Source organism: Mercurialis annua, linkage group LG2 (genome assembly GCF_937616625.2).
Source record: "Mercurialis annua linkage group LG2, ddMerAnnu1.2, whole genome shotgun sequence".
Classification (NCBI taxonomy): domain Eukaryota; kingdom Viridiplantae; phylum Streptophyta; class Magnoliopsida; order Malpighiales; family Euphorbiaceae; genus Mercurialis; species Mercurialis annua.
This window is the reverse complement of record NC_065571.1, coordinates 40,067,269-40,092,576: the sequence shown is the minus strand read 5'-3', so window position 1 is coordinate 40,092,576 and position 25,308 is coordinate 40,067,269. Positions and strand designations below refer to the sequence as shown.

The following is a 25,308-nucleotide window of genomic DNA, read 5'->3' as shown; positions in this document are numbered from 1 at the left end:
CTTACAGAATGCAAAAATTTAAACACAAAAAATACACTAAAATCAGTCAAAAATAGAAAGAAAATACAACAAAATAAGTACCCAAATTAAAAACATTAATAAACCAAGAAAGTTATATACAAACAGTACCCACCCATAGCAATTACGAAGCGAGCCAATCCTTAAATGACAAAATTGTACAAAGAACACAGTACCCATCCATAACAATATTACAAAAAGAATCTAACCCACCCCAAGAGAATGCATAAGATTTGGCAGGAAGTGATTTGTCTCTGTGTATATCATTATCCAGAAACTATGAATCTGGTATTTATATAGTACTCGATTTTGTGAAACAATAACATGGTAGTTGGGCTGGTCATGGCAAGTTTAAGTTGGTGGAATTTATAGGGTTGTGTATGTAATTTAGGAATTTGATTCTGAAAAGAAAATGTAATAAAAAAATTCTAGAAAAGGAAGATGAAAGATGAGACACGTATAGGCTATTGGTAGAGAAGATGTTGGGTGAAAAACCGAAAACACATGTGTTTATTTTTGACACATGTAAACTTGTAGAAGATTGTACTAATTGAAAAGTATATGGGTTTTGTAGCATTAAATGATACAATAATGGTAACAAAGTAATTAAAAGACCCTTTGGGGTATGGCAACCGTGGTTTTTAAATGTAAATCAAAAAATTAAACTCTTTGAATGCGGAATATAGGAATTAGAGGGAGTTTAAGAGATAGAGGATTGACACGAGAGATTTAGAGTGGTTCAGATCACAAATCAATTCTACTCCACTACTCAATTAAAGATTGAGATTTAGAATCCACTAAAAGGAATTCACAAAGAGTTTTTTAGGCTAACTTTAAACTTAGTGTTTTTTAGCTAAACACCAACTATGAGATTTTTCAAAGATAATCTCTAACTTACCAGTGTTGAGTTTTTCCAAAGCTAAACTCTTGTCACGATCCAAATTATTGAGCCGAGACCGGCGCTAGGGAATGGGAGTGGTAGCTCCAAAACCCGTAGCAAGGCTAAAACCACTATTAATTTTTGCGCAAAGTAAAATATATTACAATGCATAATACGTTTTCAGAAAGCTTCTTTATATAATATAATTATAGATATTAAAATATCGTATTCATTTTTTGAAAACCGCTGCGAAACGATTCTTAGAAACAAGGATCTTACAAAGAGATATCTCATATCAGGCACTACTCTGTCTCTAGTCATAATCACGACCAATTCTATTCATGGAAATTGATACAGAAATCAAACGGATAAAACGTCTTTTATAAACAAATAATGTTTATAAACCGTATCAAAGTTTACAATATAAAATATCGTTTGAATTTAAAACCTTAATCAAATACTAATTAACACCTACTGGCTAGTTCAGCTCTATAAGGAATCGTACTTTGTACAAGTCAAACGACTTCTGACACAAAGGAGGTGGTCTGTCTAATCCGACTCCAATCACCTGAAAAGTAACAATAGTGAGGGGGTCAGTATTTTGGGAAATACTAAGTGAGTTTACATCTTACTAATGGTATTATAAAAATATAACATCGCATTTAAAAACAAAGCATGTATATATAAACATATTCTATTTTTCAAGCGTTTGATCCGATCAAAACCCTAATCTTATATACAATCATGAACTAGGCATTTCCTAGTATTCATTAACAATAACAATTTCTTAATCCTGATGGTCGGTTACGACATAGTTCAACCATGTTAACTAACCATTTGGTACAGCCCCGGGATAGTTCAACCATGGTGACTCGTACCAACGTTTAATCCAACAATCAATCGGAGTCCCGGGATAGTTCAATCATGACGACTCGCTAGATACAGTCTGTGGGATAGTTCAATCATGCTGACCTCGTATCACATTCACAAATAAATAGTCTAGTTCTACTGGCTAAGACTTACCTGACACTGGTGATCACCTAGCCTATTGACACCCAATAGGTAGTTGTTCCCTCGGATCGCACACCAGATTATTATACTTAAAACAATCAAACAACGATATACTATACTATACAATTCAAATCATATAATATGTGATGTATGCGATAATACTATTTATAATATATCAAATAGCTTTTACGAATAATGCACGAAAGTAAAATGTAACTCGCAGTGACTGCTATTCAAAAATGCAAAATCATAATCCCACGAATGTAAGTTCCATGTGTTGTTCGATCCCCTACCTATTCCAGCTCGTCGGTCTAGTAGCTCGTCGACACGTTTGTTACCTATTCCAAACACACGTACGTTTAATTTATAAATGTTATCTGGATACCAAAACCCTATTTGCAACTTAAAGTGATACCATCTTGTTTTATATACGATTCTTAACCTCGATAGATTCTTAATAAACACCTTGTACTTAGCTGGTATAATTGTCGTATTCACCTTATCGATTTCCAACTGCGTAGTATATTCATTTTAAAGCCCTAACCACAAACGTCATGTTTTATATCCAAATTTCAAAATTTCAAAGTCCATAAGTCAATGTTGGGTCGGGGTACGTTATACCCGAGAGAAACCAAGCCCTCTCACGTCATGAGGGCCTTCCTCACATCGTGAGAGGCTTCCTCACGTCGCGAGGACCCTCCTCACATCGTGAGGATGTCCCTCACGTCGTGAGGGCTCCTCTCACGTTGTGAGAGATGATCTCACGTCATGAAACGCTAAAAAACAGCCCTTACTTCCAATTCTGACGTGGTTCAGACATTTCCGCACATACCCAACTTCATAATTATGATCCAAATCATTAAAACACATTAACCAAGCTTAAAACGAACAAATTACGTGAATTCAATACGGTTTTACCGAACCCGAACACTAGACAGCAACTGAACCCTAATTTCAGCAACAAAACATTGATTCTTACCTTAATTTGATGCTCTAGGATGATAGACAATCCTTTCCTCTTTCCAACGCAACAAGAACCGCTCAATTCCGAGTCTGAACGAAGAAACTGTGCCAACCGCAAGTTCGCTCGCGTCTCGAGACTATGTCTCACGTCATGAGACATGTCTCACGTCGTGAGAAACTTCCCCACAGCTCCAAATCTCGTCTCGACTTGCTTCCGACACCCCAAACTCACTCCGACATGCTTCTACACCAAAACATCGCAAAACCCAGCTCAATAACCATCAAAAACGTCAAAACAACACGATTTAAGCGAGTTCGATTTGCGATTATATATGCTATAAGCATAACTTTTATGTTCTCGAGATTATACGTATTCGTTCTTCTCGTGGCCTTGATCGCAACTTGCTCCCGAGCATTTCACTTTCGTTATAGAGTTCTGTTCTAGGTATACTTACATAAAAATCAATTTCTTGAAAACCCTTTCAAATAAAACGACTCATTTTGAAATGTATATCAAAATTTCGTTGAAATCTTAGCAAAATTGTGCACTAGGGTGATGACGCCTCTCATCCCCAAAAAGTTGTCACATCTCACCTCTTCGTCTGAGCATAATGCATATGATGCATGTCCTATTAATTCATGTATTGATGTATGTAGTGATTCACTTCTATCAATGTCGTGGCAATTATCAAGGACTTTCACGGGTCTAGGCACAATTATGCTTTCAAAATCGTTTAAACAAATAACTTTAGAAAGTTATAAACTTCGAGTTTTGTAAGTTCTCTAGACCTTTAAACTCTGTACTTGGAAAGTTCTTCCACTTCAGTAACTTCTTACTCTTTCTTTATTCACTTCTTGACATCTCGATCGATCAATTTTAATAATTTCTTGCTCCTGATCCTATGCCCCCTGACTCTGGACTACTCAGCATCTAGCCGAGAGTAGGTCATCTCAATTGGCTTGAAGGTCATCTGTTGGGTTTAGACTACCCATTATGTGCCTCGTGGAATGGAGATAAATTCTTCCAGTTGTCCTGAGAGTGATCCAATGGCTTGGATCTCTAGTCATTATCCTGTCCGGTACTTTTTAGATTTGCAGAAGGGACAACATCCTCTTAGCCATCCTAAGGGTCATCCTATTGCATAGGTTCTTGGTAATTATCCTTTTTGGTGCCTCCTAGGTTTGAAGAAGGAATAACATCCCCTTGGCCGTCACAAGGGCCACCCTATTGCGTACGTGCCTAAATTCCGTAGTTATTCCACAATTATCGAAAATGTCTGAAGTTTATTTTAACTATGGCAGACAATATATGGATGTCCTTTTGACATTTGATTCTCCTATGTCTGGAATTTTACATGTAGGGTTCAGGCGATGTTATGCTATTCTGGGTATAATAGAGTGGCGATGTCCTTCTACCGTTAGCCGTTTGAATTTGATCCCGTCTTCTAGGACTATCCTGCTTTGTTGAGGATTCTATCTAGTCTTGGAAATATAGCTGGTCTGATGTAGATGTATTATGGCATGATCCATTGGGGAAGTATTTTGGTTTGTCCGCTGAGAAGGTAGTTTGCTTTGATCTGCTTGGAAAATATTCTGGCTCATCCGTTAAGGAGGTAATCTACTCTAATTTGTTGGGAAAATGTTGGTTGTCCTGCTCTACCGAGGACAAAAATTCGGTCTAATCTTTTATTTTATCCAATAGAGAAGTGTAAATAGCCTCGTCTTATCCACTAGGGAGGTGTGAATGTCCACTAGGGAAATATTTGGTTCCGCTTTATTGGGGAAGTTATCCGGTCCTTTAATGGTTTACGATGTCCGATCTGTCTGTCTAGTTACTGAAAAACCTAAATTCTAGCACTTTGAGAATTTGAGAATCCAATCTCTGGTATGCTGAGGATTTGAAATTCTATATTTTGATGACCTCTTTCGGGTGTAAAATGAAATGGCTCCGAGGTGTTTTTTGTCTTCTTATGGGCTCATGCATTATAAATTTTATGAAAATGAAATTTTCTTACTCACTTTTAACCTACAGGAGAATCCTAACAACACAATGGATCATGTCCAAGTCATGGTTGATTCCTGCCCCATAATGTTATCGTATCGTGCTATCAATTTTTGTCATGTTCTAAGAATCTGTAATCAAGTTACTCATACTTTAACAAATTGAGTTTTTTTTGAAAAAGATCATATATTTTATGAAAAATGTTCCTTTCCCAGTTAATATACTTGTAATCTTTGATTTTGTTTAATAAAATGATATATTTCTTATAACTGAATAATCCTTCTATCGAATAGCTAAAACTGAACCGAACGGTTAAGAAATTTTGACCAAAAACCAAACCGATCAAATAAGAAAGAAAAACGATTTAAAACTGAACCAACCGGATAGGTCAGATAATTCGATCGGTTTGGTTAAAACCGGCAAAAATATGAGATTTTTTTTAAATTTGAAAATAATTTTTTGGTTAATTCGGTCGGTTTGGTTAATTTGAATAATTTAAAATTTAAATCGAACCGATAATTGAAAAACTAAATTTTTTACATTAAAACAGAACTGATTGGGCCTAAAAATTTAACCGAACTTAACCGATCAAAGATTATTAGTTCAGTTGGTTAATTCGACCGTCCAGTTCTTTTTTCACCCTAATATTTCCTCTCAAATAAAGAAAGAAGACATTCTTAGAAAATGTTTGATTTTGTGTTTCTAGAATGCCTAATTATTTAAAAAAATCTCACCTTACAATTTGTTTGAGTTTATATCCTAACTTAGCAAAAAATTCAATTGTACTATTTTGAATTTTTATGTTTCACCTTTATCCCGAAAAAAGGTACAACTAACAATTTAAACAATTTAAGAATAAAAACGTTAATAACAAATAAGTAGAAGGATTACATCATAATTTTTTTATTTTTATCCCGAAAAAAGGTACAACTGACTATTTAAACAATTTAAGAATAAAAACGTTAATAACAAATATGTAGAAGGATTACATCATAATTTTTTTATTTAAAAAAATACAAATAAGTTCTCCAACATTAGATAATTTATTAAAAAAATAAATTATTTAGAAAAATATTTTCGGCCTATCACCATACTCCTCCGATTTTTCGAACCCTCTATAATTTTTTTCAAAAAAAGAATTTTTTTTTATTTTGATGGAAGGAGGAGTTCATGAAAGAAGGTTGAGGAGGAGGAAGGAGCACGCTGGAAGGAAGGAGCAGCTCTTGCTTCTCTTTCAAAGAGAAGTCCGAATTTTTTAAAAGAAAATATAAATAAATTTTGTTTTATATAATTTTAATTTTTTAATGGTTTTTGATTTAAAAAAATTATTGATAATTAATATAAATTAAATATTTATTATTAATTGAGTTTTTTAGAGAAGAATTTATTTTAATACAATTAATAATATTAATGTTTAATTAGAATATAAGTTAAATATGAAAAATTATTTTAGTGCTTTTTGTACATGAAATTAATATTTTGAAATAAAAGTAAAATATAAAATTCCGAAATATGGTACAATTGAATTTTTATCTAAATTAGAATATAAATACAGAAAAATCATAAGGTGGGATTTTTTTTAATAATTAAACCTTTCTAAAAGTTTGCACTTAGGAGGTGGAGTGAAAGACTTGGGTTGAAAATTACGAAAGAAAGTTTTAAGATTCTTTCATATTTTACATATTTGTGTAATTTTCTCAATAAAAAAAAGTAATGCTATATAATCCATTATTTTTAATCCACCTTTTTGTATCGCCTGACGTGGCAATCAAAGAGTGGATTGATTAGATTCTGTTTTTTGAAATATACACTTTTGGGTAGGGATTAGACGAATAAAATTTTACCATGTAAGGTGATTCAAAAGAGTTGGTACACAGTGTTGGATTATAAAGTATTTTCTTAAAATAAAGTAATTTTTTATAATAAAATAAATTAAATTAAATGACAACTAAAATTAAAATTGATTGCACGATAATATGTGTAATATCCAATCAACTCCGTGGAAAAGGATTAGCAAATAATTTTGGACAATTTGTTATAATATCTTTAAAATGCATAGAATCTTTAATACCGACAAAAAAGGCTGTATCATACTGTCTTTATCTTTCCCTTCTCATTAGCTTAAGAAACATGAACTCTACTCCTATTTGCATTATTCTGATAATTTAATATAAAAACTCTTTAAAATTAAATAAATAATTTATCAATAAAATAAAAAAATCAAATATTAAAGTATTAAAAAAGAAAAATATAAATATATTAAAGTTAATATATAATATTAGATAAAAATAATTAGAACAAAGAGTCAATAAAAACCTCTAAATTTGGATTTTCGAATTAAATAAGTATACTTATTTTTTTTTTGGTAAATTAGATCCAAAATTTATGTTTTTGGAGTCAAATAGATCACTTGAATCAATTAGATTTTTATATTTGCATCTCGTGTCAAATAAGACCGCGTTTGAATTTTGAAGTGTACAGTTTCGAAGTTATTTGACCTAAATTAAAAGAGTTTCGGGACCTCATAGACCGATAAAATATACTATGAATGAATCCATAAATTGAAGGATGAGATGACAATTTTAGTGTTGCACAAACTGTGTCAAAAAGAGTCCGTCCTTGTATATCTTTTCTCCATCTCCTCTGTTTATATAAATTTTCCATGAACCGATAGCAAACCACAAATAATTACAAAATCCAATCAAGAAAATCCCATAAACGAAGAACACACGATGCAAAACTCACAACAACAATCTGATGAACTCCCTGTTACCACAGCCTCCACCACTACCAAACTACCCAAAAAACTCAGTCTCATTCCTCTAATTTTCCTGATTTATTTTGAAGTTGCAGGCGGTCCGTATGGCGAAGAACCCGCTGTTCAAGCTGCAGGTCCGCTCTACGCAATTCTCGGGTTTTTAATCTTTCCGTTCATATGGAGTATACCGGAAGCTCTTATCACTGCGGAGCTTTCAACTGCATATCCTGGTAATGGCGGGTTTGTTATATGGGCAGATCGTGCTTTCGGTTCGTTTTTTGGATCTTTGATGGGCTCTTTGAAATTCTTGAGTGGTGTTATAAACATTGCTTCGTTTCCAGTTCTCTGTATTGATTACATGGAGAAGTTATGGCCGGTATTGAATTCTGGCTGGCCTCGTAATGTTGCAATATTTGTTTCAACTTTGGTTTTATCTTTTCTTAACTATACTGGCTTAACCATTGTTGGATATTTTGCTGTTTTTCTGGGAGTGGTTTCGCTTTTGCCGTTTATAATCATGTCGGGGATCGCGATTCCGATGATTAAACCGCATAGATGGATTAGTTTAGGCCAAAAAGACGTTAAGAAAGATTGGACTTTGTATTTCAATACGCTTTTCTGGAACTTGAATTTTTGGGATAATGTTAGTACTTTAGCGGGCGAAGTCGAAAAACCTCAAAAAATATTTCCTAGGGCTTTATTTGCTGCTGTGATCTTCACTTGTGTGTCGTATTTGATCCCCCTTGTGGCCGTAATTGGCGCTGTTTCGGTGGATCAAAGAGAATGGGAATCCGGGTTTCATGCGACAGCAGCGCAATTAATTGCTGGGAACTGGCTTAAGTATTGGATTGAGTTCGGTTCTGTGTTATCCGCAGTTGGATTATTCGAAGCTCAAATGAGTAGCAGTGCGTATCAGCTTCTCGGTATGGCTGAATTAGGGTTTCTACCGCAGTTTTTCGCTAAGCGTTGTAAGCGGTTCAATACTCCATGGATAGGGATATTACTCTCAACTTTGATCACAATCGGGGTTTCGTACATGGACTTTACGGATATAATTTCATCAGCTAATTTCTTGTACAGTTTAGGTATGCTATTGGAATTCGCATCGTTTCTTTGGCTGCGGAGGAAATTGCCGGAACTGAAAAGGCCGTACAAGGTACCGATGAAGCTGCCGGGGTTAATTATAATGTGTTTGATACCATCAGTGTTTTTGATACTTATAATGGCCGTAGCTACTAAGGTAGTTTATTTGGTGAGTGGTTTGATGTTTGTGGGAGCCATTGGATGGTATTTCTTAATGAAGCTGTGCAAGTCAAAGAATTGGTTCCACTTTAGCAGATCAGCTGAAAATGTTGAACAAAGTTGACATATTTATGATTGTAATAATTGCTGGGAAGCAATTTAAGGCATTAGTTTATCGTTCAAACAAAAATATTAGAATTAGCTTTGGTTAGTATCATAATCCAAAATTTAGTGGATTTGTTTCGATATAAAAAATCTTGATATCCTCAATATTTTTATTAGTTTATGCATATCAATATCATCTCTGCATACGTTATCTTCCAGCCTATTTATAATTTTAAGAACAAAGGATTAATTGACTACTGTATTTGGCACAAAATATTAAAAAGTCATTTTCGAGTAAACCGGAGGCATAACCAGATCAACTTCAAATTTTTAACCAAAACAGAGAGAGTGAAATTATATAATTAAAAATATTAATTCTAATTAACTCTAAATAATTTTAATTAACACTAATTAAAATCCTAAATTATACACTAATTAACAATAATTTAAATTAGTTTTTCTTAAAACAATTAGAATTTTTTTTTTCTTCTTTCTTCCCACCGCTGCAACAACTGTCTGCCGCTATCCACCGCTCGAAAATCAAAAACCGACAACCACCACTGCCACCTACCGCTCCACAGCCACCACCGTGCTGCCATCAAGGAGGATCAACTCCGAGTAGCATATATGCTCCTCCAAAACGAGGAGCAACAACTTTTGTGACGATGAGAAAATCGAAGCGTGGGAAGCTGGCCAGAGAAGAAGGGAAAAAGAAAAAAAATCTCTCAATTTTTGTTTTAAAAAAAAATAATTTTTAAAGTTTTAAAACATATATGGTGAATTTAAAAATCATTAAATATTAATTCAAAAAATGAAAAGAATACTAAGCTCTATTTTAAACTTTTTACCATTCAAATACGGAAGTGCGATTTGATACAAAAGCGAGAAGTTGGGAGATTTATTTGACCCAAAAGCCTCGGTAATAATTTTTCTAATATTTCTTGTCAAGTACAGGGGGTGATTTGATCCTTTGTAAGCAAATCTTGTTTTTCGTTTCCCTTGTGATGGACCTCGAAAAGAGGAAATATGTCAAGTATCCGCTTGGGATCATTATTTTAAGTTTATAGTTTAAATTTTAAGTTTAACCCATCATCGGGTCCCTACACTTTAAACCTTTTCCATATAAAATCTCCGCACTAAGATATCCCATTATTAAATCCCTCCACTTTCATTTTGCTTTAACGTAAATTCTTCTCTTAGCGCATGTAGTACACGCCCTGTTAATGAAAGTATAAATTCATTTTGGTACTTTGATATATAACAATTAAGTTTTTGTATTTTTAATTTATACAAACAAGGCCCCTATATTTTTATTTTATAGAAACGAATTTTTTGTAATTGTTTTCATAGAAATAAAAACCCAAATTTATATATATATATATATATATATATATATATATATATGTGTGTGTAAGTATATTGTTTGTATAATCAATGATACAAGATGTTAATCCAATTTAATTAAAAATTTTATGATATTTAAATTAATAAAAAAAATTAATAAAAAAAATTATTTTTTAAAGAATATTTTAACTAATTCTTTGTAAAAATTAATATCTTATTTTTTAAAATTATATTAACTATCATTTTATCAAAATAAATATTAGGATATATATCTTAAATGAGGTCCTTGCTTTAATTAAAAAAATTATTGACGACTTAAAAAAATTCAAACTTCCGCCTTATATGTCTCCTTTAAAATTGGAAGTGTAGCACTGTCTTGTATAACACATTTAAGTTTGAAGTTCACATACATTAGGGATGACGTCCGTCTACATTTGTAAGTGCGATGTTGTTATATTATTTTTAATAAATGAAGAATCATTGATATATAAATTATTTTAATAATTTAATAAAAAATATATTAAACTTAATTTTATTCCTTTGAGTTAATATTTACTTTTAAAAAAAATAAATTCATTTTTGTTTTTCAACATAATAAAAAATTAATTAATTTTAATTTTAATTAAAACTAAATCATACCAATTTTAACACATCACATTATAAGTTTATAGTTGTCCATAAACTTAGGCTTAATACGTCATTTGACTTCTAAATTATACCATTTTATTCTCTACGACCTCTAAACTAATTTCGTATTTTATTGGACCTCTTAACTCTTTTTTTTTTGTTCTATTTAACCTCTCATTCGAGATAAGCGAACAACACGCGCTGACGTGGATAAAATTGCTGACATGGGGTTAAACAGAACTAAAAAAATAGTTAAAAGGTCCAATAAAACTGTAGTAACCCGCAAATTTAAGAGTTAAAATATAGCCACGTGTCTAATATTTTATTAGACGGGAGTAGCTAAATTAAATTTAAAGATAAATTTAATTTACAAGTGTCCCTAAATTTTTAATATGGCTATAGGATTGTAAATTTAAATTTTTAGAATTTAAATTTGATTAGTTATATAATTAGCGGAGATAATATGGATTTATGAATTGGGTGCAGAATAATTCATAAGTCCCTAGCGAATATTTTTGGTGCCAATATTCGCGAAATATTTTAAAAAGGTTATCGTGAAAATTTGATAAAATTTGGAAGTCGAAATTTTATCAAGCGCAGTTAATGCGGACTTAATAAATCAAAAATGATTTATGAAGAATAAAATATAAGTCGGATGGGAGTAAAAGTTATATTTTTATTCTCGTTATATTTTATTTAATTTTTGGTAAAATTTTCACGAAATTTGGAAATCATTTCCGTTTAGACTACGGACGACTAGTTTAAAAGTTGGTTTAAAGTGCATGATTGAGCTAGTACTAAAATGTACTTTTGCCAATCATATATATAAAACATTAGGTTATGATTTTAAGGCGCAGAAGCCATATTTTCATTTCCTTTCAAAGGAAATAAGAGCAGAAGCTCTCAGTGCAACGGCGGCGATTAGGTTTCGACCTATTTCAACGATTTTTCGATTCTAACCTCATTTGTTCAACGATTACTCAAGTAATCGAGGTATTATATCCGTATTAAACGTTTATTTTGATATATATCGATATATTTCGAATATATATTCGTTTATAAACGGTTACCGTATCGAATCAAACTTAAACGTATTAGTTTTACGTTTCGAACGTGAATATGGATAGATTGGAATGTGTATACGTGTTAGGGGCGGAAAAATGGAGTTAAAGCACGTCGGAAAGCCCGGGAAATCAACTTTCCCGGGGCTGTGCACTCGGGTGCACGAACGTGCACCATCTGGGGTGCACGAACGTGCACCATCTGTGCACGATCGTGCACTACCCTAAGGTGCACGATCATGCACCCAAGGTGCACGATCGTGCACCGTGCCGAGACGCCGACGGATGGAGACTTTTCGGGGCTTTTTGCCCTAAGAACTTGACATACTTTTGCTGATCCGAAAACGTTTTAAAACGATAACTTGTTTTGGAAGAAAGTGAAATGAGTTCTAAAACTAAACCTAAAGACTTTTAAAAGGAGATTTTAAAAGTAAAGTTAAACGTTTATAACAGACTTTAAAAGAGTTAAAGTCAACGTTTAAACGGTTTTAAAGATTTAGCAATCGGTTTTGCTAAATACTTAGTATATGACCGAGAATTGTTTTGACAATTAGGTCTATACTATAAATGGTTTTCTTTAGGTATTGTGATACCTAAAATAACTTCTAGAGAGAAGTTAGAACGTTTTCTCAAAACGAGAATTTATAATATGGTTTCAAAACGAAAACAGACCATAAGTGCTATATGTTTAAATGATTATATGTTTGACCTAGATCTGGGTTTAAGGACCTAAATTTTTTATAGGAAACATATATTGATATATTTTATCCTATTTGCTTTGTGTGTTTAGTCCGACCAACTAGCCAACAGTCTTATCACAACCACAACATTAAGTTCCAGACCTAGCGGTGTTTGTGAGTTCATTTGTTTACTTTTGAATATTAGTATTTAATTATTTTTAAATCCATAAATCGCACTAAGTATGAAACTTAGCCAAGAAAGATCCACTGAAACGAGCTATCTATTGGGCAACAATAGGACTGTGTGATCGCCAGTGTTAATGAACTAGATGAGAGGTAAATAATATAAGCATACATATTGAGATTAGGTTCTATGCCAGATGCTTGTAAAGCGGATTAAACCTATTGGGTAGTGCTGAGGTGGCAGTGATTTAAGTTCTGGCCCAGCAACCCTATACAGAGTCAAGATGGCTGCAATACATAAGTATACAGCTCATCCTGTATTAAACAAGAGTTGTGCATATGCATTATATATATGATAGCATTATAACGTAATCAGGATTAGGATTTCATTTGGATCGAGGATTGGTAATATTTTTATATACTGATATTTTGTCTATACGCGATTTTGGTATTTAACTGTAAACCTATCTACTCACTCAGAAATATTTATATTTCTGACCCCGTCGTTGTTTATCATTTTCAGGTACCTAGCTACCGGGTCTGGTCGAGCTTCCACCCTTTTTCCATCAGGGAAGCTTATTCTGTTGTTATGTAAATAGCACTTTAAACTCTTATATGCTGCAATAGTGTATATAGGTTTGATATGCCTGTGGCCACGTCATGGTTCCTCTGTCTATATACTCTGATAGGAACCTGACTTTCTCTAGCTCTAATAAGTGGCTACTTAATAGGCATATGGTGTTTTATGGTGTCCCCTACGGGTGGGCCAAGATTCGTGTCTTTGGTCTGCAAAGACACTGTGTGTAGTTTAGCTGGCCTTACGTTTGTGTGCCTGTTGTGCATGTTTTTAATATGTTTGATATAACGCTTTTAAAAGGAAAGTGTTCGATATATTTCATTAAACATATTGTTCGGATGTGTGGTTTGAGACAGGGCTGCCTGCGAGGCAAGGCACGTGAGCCAAGTCCCTGTACCACTGCACCGGTTTTCAGAAATGCGCGTGGGTCAGAATAACTGGGGTTATTCAACCAGCATTTCTGGGAGCGCGATTTCGCTTATATGAATATTTTCAGAATGTGTTTTTCACGTTAAACGGAAAAAAAAAGTTTTAACGGTGTTTTCTGAAAACGGGTCGTACGCAAGGTACGATCTAGATTTATATTTGTAAAAAATTTATAGAGGTTTTAGGCTTGCTACGGGTTTCGGAACAACCATTCCCATTCCCTAGCGCCAGTCTCGGCTTGAGTTTCGAGGGGGAATCGGGTAATGACAATTGTGGTATCAGAGCAATGTTTTAGGACTTGAATGTCCGAGGTATTGTTGCTGATATTTGTTAAGTAGAGGTACTAGAAGTCATAAGAATTCCTAGTGAACTATTGCAGCAACATAGGATTCAAGTCATGTCTTGATCAGTTATCAGTTATTGAATACAATCAGCTATAAATAGCAACTATACATGTGTGTAGTGTGTATTGATGTTTTGATCAGGAACACATGAGTTGTTCTTGTGTTCGAGACACATTTCAACTGATGGAACATGCAAGATGTTCCTAAGTTGGAAACACGTTACAATCATGGAGCGGAATGGTCAGAACAGATGACCAGTATTCGAGGAGCATGGTTCTGTTTGAACACAAGACAAAGCGAAGATTTCCTCTGAATTTTTGTTCGAGAAAATAGTTAGATTTTCTCTGAATTGTGTATGATTGTTATATGTTTTGCTTATATGAGTTAATAGTTGATACCTGTTACATGAAAATGTGATTTTTTCTACAACTATTACATACGGTACTTATGCTGAAATTTCATGTGTTTCAGTATGTCTGGGCCAAGTAGAGCTCATACGCATGTGGGGTCTGATCCACATAATGTACCAGATTTGCCTGTTATACCTAATACATCTATTTCCATAGAGGTTGTTGACTCAACATCAGCATGCGACATGGACATATGGGAGGATGCTATTGGAGTGGAGTAATTAGAGAGAATGTTGAATGAAGACATAAATAGTACTGGAAATAGCCATAGCTCTGTGTCTGAATCGACTGCTACATCGGCTTATCTGGGATTTAAGGTAAAAGAGTTCTTAGCTGAGGTGGACCATCTAAGGAGGGTTCAACAGCAAATAAGACACTCGCCGAATCAGTCATGGGAAAACGTGAGCGAGTGGGAGGTGCAAGAGAATCAAAGTTTGGATAGGCTGAGGGATTATATGGACAAGTATACTAGGGAAGATTTAAATATGGAGGCATACACTGTTGAGTTTATGCGTTTATGTGAAGAAGTACCTGAGTTAGTTCGTGATGGTGAGGAAGTTGCAAGTAGGTACGTCAAAGGTTTAGGGCCTGAGTTTGAGGAACTCATGGTGGTAAAGTCTGATTCTGTAGCATATCTGGCTGGGCTTGCGAAGTAGATAGAGAGTAAGTTGAGGAGGAATGACATACCCCTCCAGCCGTACTATTACACCAAACCTGAAGAACCTACTGCTACATTTCCTAGGGTAGGAAATTCTGGACCCGCGAGGCACTACAACCCCTATTTTGTTCCGCGAGGAGGAAAGGATAAGGGAAAACTGAAATTCCGCGGAGGGCGAGGTAAAGGCCCGATGATTCGTGAGGCGTTTTCGTCTTCGCGATCATCGTCAGGTAATGTTTAGTTATGTGTTTAATATTTAAGTTAATCTGTTTATATGTTTTCAATATTCACGTTAGAATTGGAAAACATAAACTACAGATATAAATTATATCCTTAAACAAAAAGAAATACACATATAAGTAGACATTAAAAGTTAAATGATAAATGAGAATTGATAAATTAAGGATGCTAGAAACGTACATCCTTAAATAGAAATCAATAACTATTGATAATCAACCAAATGATGTGAAGCAATAATAATCCTAATGTGAGGATAAATTATTAGGATTAAGAAACTTGAAATGTTACGGAGAAATAGTTTGAAAGAAGCTTACAGAGTGAGTATTGCAGTTTTGTTTTAAAAGAATGTATTATTGTGCTCAGATGCATCATGAATGCACATTGCAACGATCACTGTAGAAAAAGAAATACTTGAATTCCATATACCTATACAAAATGATTTTGTTAGGACATGCATCATGTATATTAGTATATCAAAGAGAAAGTGGATTGTATAGCAACTCTTTGGAGATGAGAGATGTCATCACCCTGAGCCACAATTGTACAAAAGTTTTAAAATGTGAATTGTTAGATTCACAGTTTTGAAGAGATGAATTTAAAAAAAAATCTAGCTGGTACACACATATACTTGTATATGTGGGTGAATATGTGTATATGCACATATGTTTGAAATGATTGGTTTGAGAAACCATTTGTTTATAAATAAAATTTTGTGAAATAAATTGTTGAGAAACAATTTGTTTACAAACAAACTGTATTTGTTTTAAAAATGTAAGCGTATTTTAACGAAAACTCTGTAATAAAGTCAGGGTAGGATACAAGATAGCGAAGATAAGATGTTATGATTTTTATTGTTCATAATAAACAATAAAAATCTGGATTCTAATGTTTCATTCCGAAACATCAGAAATACTAAGGATTGAGAAGAATAGAAAGTGAGAATTTACATTCTTACTCTAAGATAGACTAAGAGGTAAGTCTAGTGATGGACTTTTATGATAAATAAAAGTTCAAGAGTAGATATTAGAAGATAATTGCGATTAAGATAAGAGAGAGTAGGATCTAATTAAACATAACTCGGTTAGTTTGACTTCAAGTAACTGTCGGTGAACAGAGTCATACGTGTGTGTTTAAAGTGGATCTGAGATTGGTCTTACAGAGAGAGCAGATGTCATTAATGGACATATCTCTTGAATCCAAACGAGTGGTTAGATAAACCAAAACTCATAAGTCTGAGAGGAGTAAACTTTAGCACTTAACCAACAAACAACAACGAAACAACTAAAAGAAAGATTATGAAAAGGAGAATAATTTTCAGAACTAAGTAGTTACACTACTAGTTCTGATTTGAATGAAGAGGACGCGGATTATGTTGACGACTGACAGACTTTGTGAAGTCGTGTCAAACAAGGTATTCATTAATAAATAATTATTAATTATTTAATGAATAAATAATATACTTAAATAGTATAATAAACCTTGGATTAACATAAGATGAAAATAGTAAACCGAAGGAGTAAGTTTCAGATGTTATCTGGAAACTAACAAAGTGTAGTAAAACCCCAGTAACTAGTAATCGAACCGTTAGATCGGTTTGATATTGGGATAGGCTAATCCCAGGACGGTTATCTAAATTTTAACCGTTGCGATCGTCGAATGAAGAGGTATATGATACTCGAAAATGAAGGTGATGCTGTGAAACTTGCGTGAATTTTGGCAGTGAGCCAAAAGCGCAAGTGATTACGATAATAAGTGTAAACTTTAGTTAGCTTGGAATTATCAACATAAGCTCCATATATGTATAAAAAGAGTTTGAAAACTGTATTGAGATAGTAATTTTAAAAGATAAATTCCGAGAACCGAGCCTTATAACTGCGAAGTCTAGGCTGACTGGTAATGGAATATACATGTAATGTCACGAACAAAATTTATAAGTCGCGACCGGCGCTAGGGAATGGGAGTGCTAGCTCCAAAACCCGTAGCAAGCCTAAAATCCTGTGTAAATTTTTCGCAAATCAAATCATTTTTCATATATCAAAATACATGTGACCCCATTTTACAAAAATATCAGAGTAAAAATGCGCTAGACAAATACATAGACAAACATCTAGACTATTGGGGACCGCTAGAATGAAAACCTTCTTTCACTTCTTGTACAAATGACTTGCGAGAATTACAACTTCGAAAGCTTGACTCTTCAAATCATATCATACTATCCCTGAAAAATGGGAGGAGCAACGGGGTCAGTATAAAACTGAGTGAGTTCACCAAATTACACGCAATATCACATAAAGGGTTAAAATCCGTTGAAAACCCATTTTATATATCAAAATAATCTTTTGACATCATATTGCGTATCTTCTTTACTTTCCTTCATAACTCTTTGATTATTTCATAAACTTCTAGTTTATAAGTATTTGTCGTCATTGATTTCTTATGATGATATTGATGTTTTTTTCTCGTTTTGTTGTATTAGTTTTCGACTGAATCTTAAATCTAAGTTTATATTATCATGATTCTAAGTCAAACTAAATCATTGGCAAGTCTCTTGTGACTTGATCCTTATGGTTGGGTCCCGAGATAGTTCAATCGAGTTACCCATAACCATATGGTACAGTCCCGAGATAATTCAACCGAGTTACTCCTTAGACACGGGTCCCGAGATAGTTCAAACGAGTTTAACCTCGTGTCTGTACCCGGACTCGGCACCCTGCAGGTCTTTTAAACTTAACTATTGATTCATATAATTCATGTTGTCATTTAATAGGAAAGTTTGTTCCGTATTGCTTCACGATCTTGTTTCGTACAATTTCTCGATGTATACTTACTTTTTATTTCGTATGTGTCCCAAGGACTATTATCGAGAATGGATGAGATACAGGTCCCGGGATAATTCTACCGAGTTCAACCTTGTATCTCAGTTCTTATTATTGGTGGTAGCATAGTACAATTCTCATTTTATGTTTACTAGTTGATTTTGTATTTTTCGTTCTGTTATATTGATCCTTTATGGACCATGGCATGCACATTACAATCTACAAGCATACATCTATAACACACGCACGTATGGGTATTTATTATGTTTGATAGTACATATCGGAATGTACTATATTTCCTTATTCATATTTGATTCGATACTTGTAATTTATTCGATGTTCGATTTCATATTGTATAACTTTACCCTTTCCCGGTATTTAAATAAGTAAATTCTCTTTATTTATTTATGTTATTATGAGAATAACATAACACGATAAACAGGTATTTCAAAACATATATACATAGTACATTTGCAAACATACATTTCAAATATATAAATATTCATATAGCCTTTCGTATGAAAATACGTGGCTTTATGAATATTGACGAGTAATTTAAAGTGTACTCACCACTTGCTATCACATTTATTCTTAATCAAGCAAAGAGTTAATCTCGATTCACGAACTATGAGCCCCCTCGATAGTCGCCTCGTCGAATCTATGCAATTACGATAGTAGCGCATTCAATAACAAATTCTAATTTCCAATTTTATATTTAAAGGTTGTTTTGCAGCTTACTTTGGCTATCAAAACGCTTATCTAACATAGTCCAACCTCTAAACAAAAGTGACATTCTTAAATTTCAGAATGTCGCCTACAACTTTCATTTAGGTCTCGGACTAAAATTTTCACCCGAAGGTGTCGGAAACCAGCCTGGAACTTTATATGTTGGCTGTCCAGAACAGCAGGGCAGATTACACACCAAAATATTCTGCCTTATACGAGTGGTTTAGAGGCAGATTTAGAGAAAACTTAAAACTAGATAATTATAGTTAACATCTCAAAGTTTCCGTACCAACAAACGGAACTTGATTTCGAGTTATATAGCTCAAGATATAGCTCTGCAACATGGCTGTATTGCAGGATATTTTTCTGCAAAAACGTTAACTATTGCTTATGCATTCGGATCACAACTTTTACGCATCATAGTTAACCTATCGATACCAAACTCTAACAACAACACAATCTAGACCCTATACACCTCATAATTGTATACAATTCAAGACTTAAACATCACCAAATTCGTTTGAACACAAAATTACTCAATTTGGCCATATTGTTCCTACACTTTCCAATCAATATTAATCAATTTAAAACAAATCATATTCAGCTCTAATTATCTTATGAACAAGGCATGAATCAACACTTAAGTCTCATATCTACTTCTTGGTTCCATGGCCAAACCCTAAACTCATTAAATCTTCAATTTTTAAACAACTTTAAAGCATAACAATCCATTTTATCAACTACAACCAACATGTAATGACCAAACCACAAGCCAATTTTATGATTCAATTCATCAACGAAAACCTAGAAAAATTCAAAAATTAACCTCACCTTGATGATTTTTCTCTTGGCCAAAGGTTCATGCTCCAATTCACCATCAATATCCTCTAAACAAGCTCATAATTACCTAACCATCATCAATTTAGCAATAACACCATTAAATCTAAAAATCCCGAAATATAACTCTGAAACCTTAATCAAAATTCGATTTTCTTACCACAAATTGAATTCATAGAAATGTAGATAATCGTTTCCTCGTTCCGTGGCCGCAAGAATCGCTAGATTTCATTGAGAAACGAAGAAGTTATGATCATTTGAATTTTGGAGAAAATTTGAGAAGAAGGGTTACGGATTTCATGCTTTGTTGCTGCAAATTTTAACTTGAAATGAATGAATACTCATTTATAAATGATGATAATAAGTGAGGTAAAAGTCCACTTAGGTCCTTGAAGTTGCCACCTCCTTAACCTACACTTTTCAACTTTTCTTTCGTCCAATTTAGTCCACTAATCCTTTAATCATTCGGTTCTCGATAAATTCCGTATTATTTATTTCTCAAATAAATAAGATTAGTCTCATATCTTATAATATCACTTTCCAATAATTTATTTTGGCAATTTTGGCCAAAACGCTCAAATTTCTATTTTGAGCTAACTTGCACTTTTTCTCACTTTTTCGTCCAATTTTCATTTTAATGACTATCGATAACCACTTTATCGATATTATTTTCTTATCTTGAGAAAATAGAGTAAAACACAACTTCCTGCGGAAGTTTGTGGTTAAAAGTCCACTTTAGCCCTTAAAGTGGCTAATTTGCATTCTAACTCAACCTCTCTATTAACTGACATGTTTAACTAAATAATGTCTGAAAGTTATGAAACCTTTTCCATAATTTCTAAAAAATATCTCATGGATATTGGCGTGAAAATTATTAGTTCGGGCTTTCTAACCTATTTTATTTTATTCCCTTTAGTCCCGATTAAAACCAATTGCTCGCATAATAATTTTCAATTAAAATTATTATTTTACGATAAATTCAATAGACCCGTTTCGGTCTAAGTCCTTATTATCCAGTCTTAATCCGATATTCTCGTTCTTAATCTTTACGATTATGTCTTGTGGCACTACACGTAATACCTCAAAAATTTAGGTTATTACATGTAATGTACATGTATTTTAAGTGTCGGGCTAGAAATGCGTAAAGCATGGCCGACTAAAATTAAAAAATATTTAATGAACATTTTATTTTAATGTAAAATGTTTTGAAAGTGGAGCTAAAGTTGATAGTCAGTTAATTAAATATGATAGTAACAGCTATAGCACAGTTATGAAAACTGTTAGCTGTGAACAAGGATATTATGTATGTGAAGGAAGTCAAAAGGTGTTTCATGGGAGATAGTTAACCACACCCACACCTATATACAACCACATTCCTGTAAGAGAAAAGATCAGTTACCCAATCTGTAACAGGAAGTTACTATAGATTGAGGAGTAAATAAAAGGACATTCTATATAAGGTATAGAAATGTAAGAAAACTAAAAGATGAGTGGTTGGTTTTTGAAACAGTAATCATAAAACGTACTAAAAGTCATCTCAATAATAAGATGAGCTATAAACAAACAAATAATGTTGAAAAGAAAATAAAAGAAAAATAAAATAAAATAAATAAAGATGTGCGACAAAGGTGGTATATTAAAAGTGGAGTTATCAAAAGCTAGCGAAGGTAACCTAGTTTTATGATAACCCTGGAGTAAGTTAAATGATGCTAACTTGCACACTTGGATCGCTTAGCAAGAAAGATACTAGAAATTAGTCCTTGGAATGCGTTGCAGTACGCTAAGCTAAGGAGTAAAAGGTATTCTATACGAGTTATAGGATCAAGAGGAGTATACAAAGTGGATAATCTGTTGCTGAACGGAAGTTGAAACAGATAAAAAGAACAACAGTGAGGAAGAGAGATATGATTGAGGCTGCCAATCAAGATGGTGCTATGCTTTCCGAAGCATGAAGTGAGATTAAGTATAAGTGAAGTTTGGATTATAAGTGAAAAGTAAGTATATGTAAATTCGAGGACGAATTTATATAAGGGAGAGAGAATGTGATAACCCGGAAATTTAAGAGTTAAAATATAGCCACGTGTCTAATATTTTATTAGACGGGAGTAGGTAAATTAAATTTAAAGATAAATTTAATTTACAAGTGTCCCTAAATTTTTAATATGGCTATAGGATTGCAAATTTAAATTTTTAGAATTTAAATTTGATTAGTTATATAGTTAACGGAGATAATATGGATTTATAAATTGGGTGCAGAATAATTCATAAGTCCCTAGCGAATATTTTTGGTGCCAATTTTCGCGAAATATTTTAAAAGGGTTATCGTGAAAATCTGATAAAATTTGGAAGTAGAAATTTTATCAAGCGCAGTTAATGCGGACTTAATAAATCAAAAATGATTTATTAAGATTAAAATATAAGTCGGATGGGAGTAAAAATTATATTTTTATTCTCGTTATATTTTATTTGATTTTTGATAAAATTTTCACGAAATTTGAAAATCGTTTCCGTTTAGTCTACGGACGACTAGTTTAAAAGTTGGTTTAAAGTGCATGATTGAGCTAGTACTAAAATGTACTTTTACCAATCATATATAAAACATTAAGTTATGATTTTAAGGCGCAGAAGCCATATTTTCATTTCCTTTCAAATGAAATAAGAGCAGAAGCTCTCAGTGCAACGGCGGCGATTAGGTTTCGACCTATTTCGATGATTTCTCGATTCTAACCTCATTTCTTCAACAATTACTCAAGTAATCGAGGTATTATATCCTTATTAAACGTTTATTTTGAGATATATCGATATATTTCGAATATATATTCGTTTATAAACGGTTACCGTATCGAATCAAACGTAAACGTATTAGTTTTACGTTTCGAACGTGAATATGGATAGATTGGAATGTGTATACGTGTTAGGGGCGGAAAAATGGATTTAAAGCACGTTGGAAAGCCCGGGAAATCAACTTTCCCGGGGCTGTGCATTCGGGTGCACCATTTGGTGCACGAACGTGCACTATGAGAGGGTGCACGAACGTGCACCATCTGGGGTGCACGAACGTGCACCAGTTGTGCACGATCGTGCACTACCCTAAGGTGCACGATCCTGCACCGTGCCGAGACGCCGACAGATGGAGACTTTTCGGGGCTTTTTGCCCTAAGAACTTGACATAGTTTTGCTGATACGAAAACGTTTTAAAACGATAACTTGTTTTGGAAGAAAGTGAAATGAGTTATAAAACTAAACCTAAAGACTTTCAAAAGGAGATTTTAAAAGTAAAGTTAAACGTTTATAACGGATTTTAAAAGAGTTAAAGTCAATGTTTAAACGGTTTTAAAGATTTAGCAATCGGTTTTGCTAAATACTTAATATATGACCGAGAATTGTTTTGACAATTAGGTCTATACTATTAATGGTTTTCTTTAGGTATTGTGATACCTAAAATAACTTCTAGAGAGAAGTTAGAACGTTTTCTCAAAACGAGAATTTATAATATGGTTTTAAAAAAAACAGACCATAAGTGCTATATGTTTAAATGATTATATGTTTGACCTAGATCTGGGTTTAAGGACCTAGAAATTTTTTAGGAAATATATATTGATGTATTTTATCATGTTTTCTTTGTGTGTTTAGTCCAACCAGCTAGCCAGCAGTCTGATCACAACCACAGGATTAAGTTCCAGACCTAGCGGTGTTTGTGAGTTCATTTGTTTACTTTTGAGTATTAGTATTCAATTGTTTTTAAATCCATAAATCGCACTAAGTATGAATCTTAGCCAAGAAAGATCCACTGAAACGAGCTATATATTGGGCAACAATAGGACTGTGTGATCACCGGTGTTAATGAACTAGATGAGACGTAAATATTATGAGCATACATATTGAGATTAGGTTCTAAGGCAAATGCTTGTAAAGCAGCTTAAACCTATTGGGTAGTCCTGAGGTGGCAGTGATTTAAGTTCTGGCCCAGCAATCCTATACAGAGTCAAGATGGCTGCAATACATAAGTATACAGCTCATCCTGTATTAAACAAGAGTTGTGCATATGCATTATATATATGATAGCATTATAACGTAATCAGGATTAGGATTTCATTTGGATCGAGGATTGGTAATATTTTTATATACTGATATTTTGTCTATACGCGATTTTGGTATTTAACTGTAAACCTATCTACTCACTCAGAAATATTTATATTTCTGACCCCGTCGTTGTTTATCATTTTCAGGTACCTAGCTACCGGGTCTGGTCGAGCTTCCACCCTTTTTCCATCAGGGAAGCTTATTCTGTTGTTATGTAAATAGCACTTTAAACTCTTAGATGCTGCAATAGTGTATATAGGTTTGATATGCCTGTGGCCACGTCATGGTTCCTCTGTCTATATACTCTGATAGGAACCTGACTTTCTCTAGCTCTAATAAGTGGCTACTTAATAGGCATATGGTGTTTTATGGTGTCCCCTACGGGTGGGCCAAGATTCGTGTCTTTGGTTTGCAAAGACACTGTGTGTAGTTTAGCTGGACTTACGTTTGTGTGCCTGCTGTGCATGTTTTTAATATGTTTGATATAACGTTTTTAAAAGGAAAGTGTTCGATATATTTCATTAAACATATTGTTCGGATGCGTGGTTTGAGACAGGGCTGCCTGCGAGGCAAGGCACGTGAGCCAAGTCCCTGTACCACTGCACCGGTTTTCAGAAATGCGCGTGGGTCAGAATAACTGGGGTTATTCAACCAGCATTTCTGGAAACGTGATTTCGCTTATATGAATATTTTCAGAATGTGTTTTCCACGTTAAACGGAAAAAAAAAATGTTTTAACGGTGTTTTCTGAAAACGGGTAGTACGCGAGGTACGATCTAGATTTATATTTGCGAAAAATTTATAGAGGTTTTAGCTTGCTACGGGTTTCGGAACAACCATTCACATTCCTTAGCGCCGGTCTCGGCTTGAGTTTCAAGGGGGAAATCGGGTCGTGACAAAAACGGTAAAATAGTTTAGAGGTCATAGGGAACAAAAGGGTAAAGTTTAGGAGTCAAAAAATATATTTTTAATTTAAAATAAAAAATGATGTATTTTATATATTATTTGAAAACACGTGTTTTTGCCACACTGTACGAAAAAGGTTAGATCGGTAAAAAAATTACAGTTGAGGGATTATATAGAAAAAAGAAGAAATTAAAAGGTCCAATAAAATATAAAATTTATTTAAAAGTTTCAATAAAAATATATAATTTGGGGGTCAATTGATAAGTTAAGTCATAAACTTATAATTTGGAAAAACACATCAAAATCATACTAATTTTAACAAAAAACATTTGACCAGCCCAACATACATCATCAAAACTATATACATAACATAAATCAATAAAAGTCCTTTAATTTTTATTTAAAAATTAAT

The 25,308-nt window shown here is 33.5% G+C and overlaps 1 protein-coding gene and 1 long non-coding RNA gene across 2 annotated transcripts; one reads left to right on the top strand and one right to left on the bottom strand.

The window, feature by feature from the left end:
• Positions 1-7,384: 7,384 nt before the first annotated feature.
• LOC126670684 (probable polyamine transporter At3g13620) lies at positions 7,385-9,152 on the top strand. The gene has a single exon (XM_050364495.2). The coding sequence runs from the start codon at positions 7,607-7,609 to the stop codon at positions 8,996-8,998; it is 1,392 nt and encodes a 463-aa protein (XP_050220452.1). The 5' UTR covers positions 7,385-7,606; the 3' UTR covers positions 8,999-9,152.
• Positions 9,153-17,533: 8,381 nt separating this feature from the next.
• LOC126670390 (uncharacterized) lies at positions 17,534-20,212 on the bottom strand. Its single transcript, XR_007638719.2, has 3 exons — positions 20,069-20,212; positions 19,903-19,978; positions 17,534-17,747 (listed from the first exon to the last, which is right to left on the bottom strand). It is a non-coding gene; the product is annotated as an uncharacterized LOC126670390 (long non-coding RNA).
• Between the last annotated feature and the right edge of the window lie 5,096 nt (positions 20,213-25,308).

Coding starts and splice junctions, on each gene's coding strand:
- LOC126670684 (XM_050364495.2), top strand. CDS start 7,607: ATGCAAAACTCACAACAACAATCTGATGAACTCCCTGTTACCACAGCC.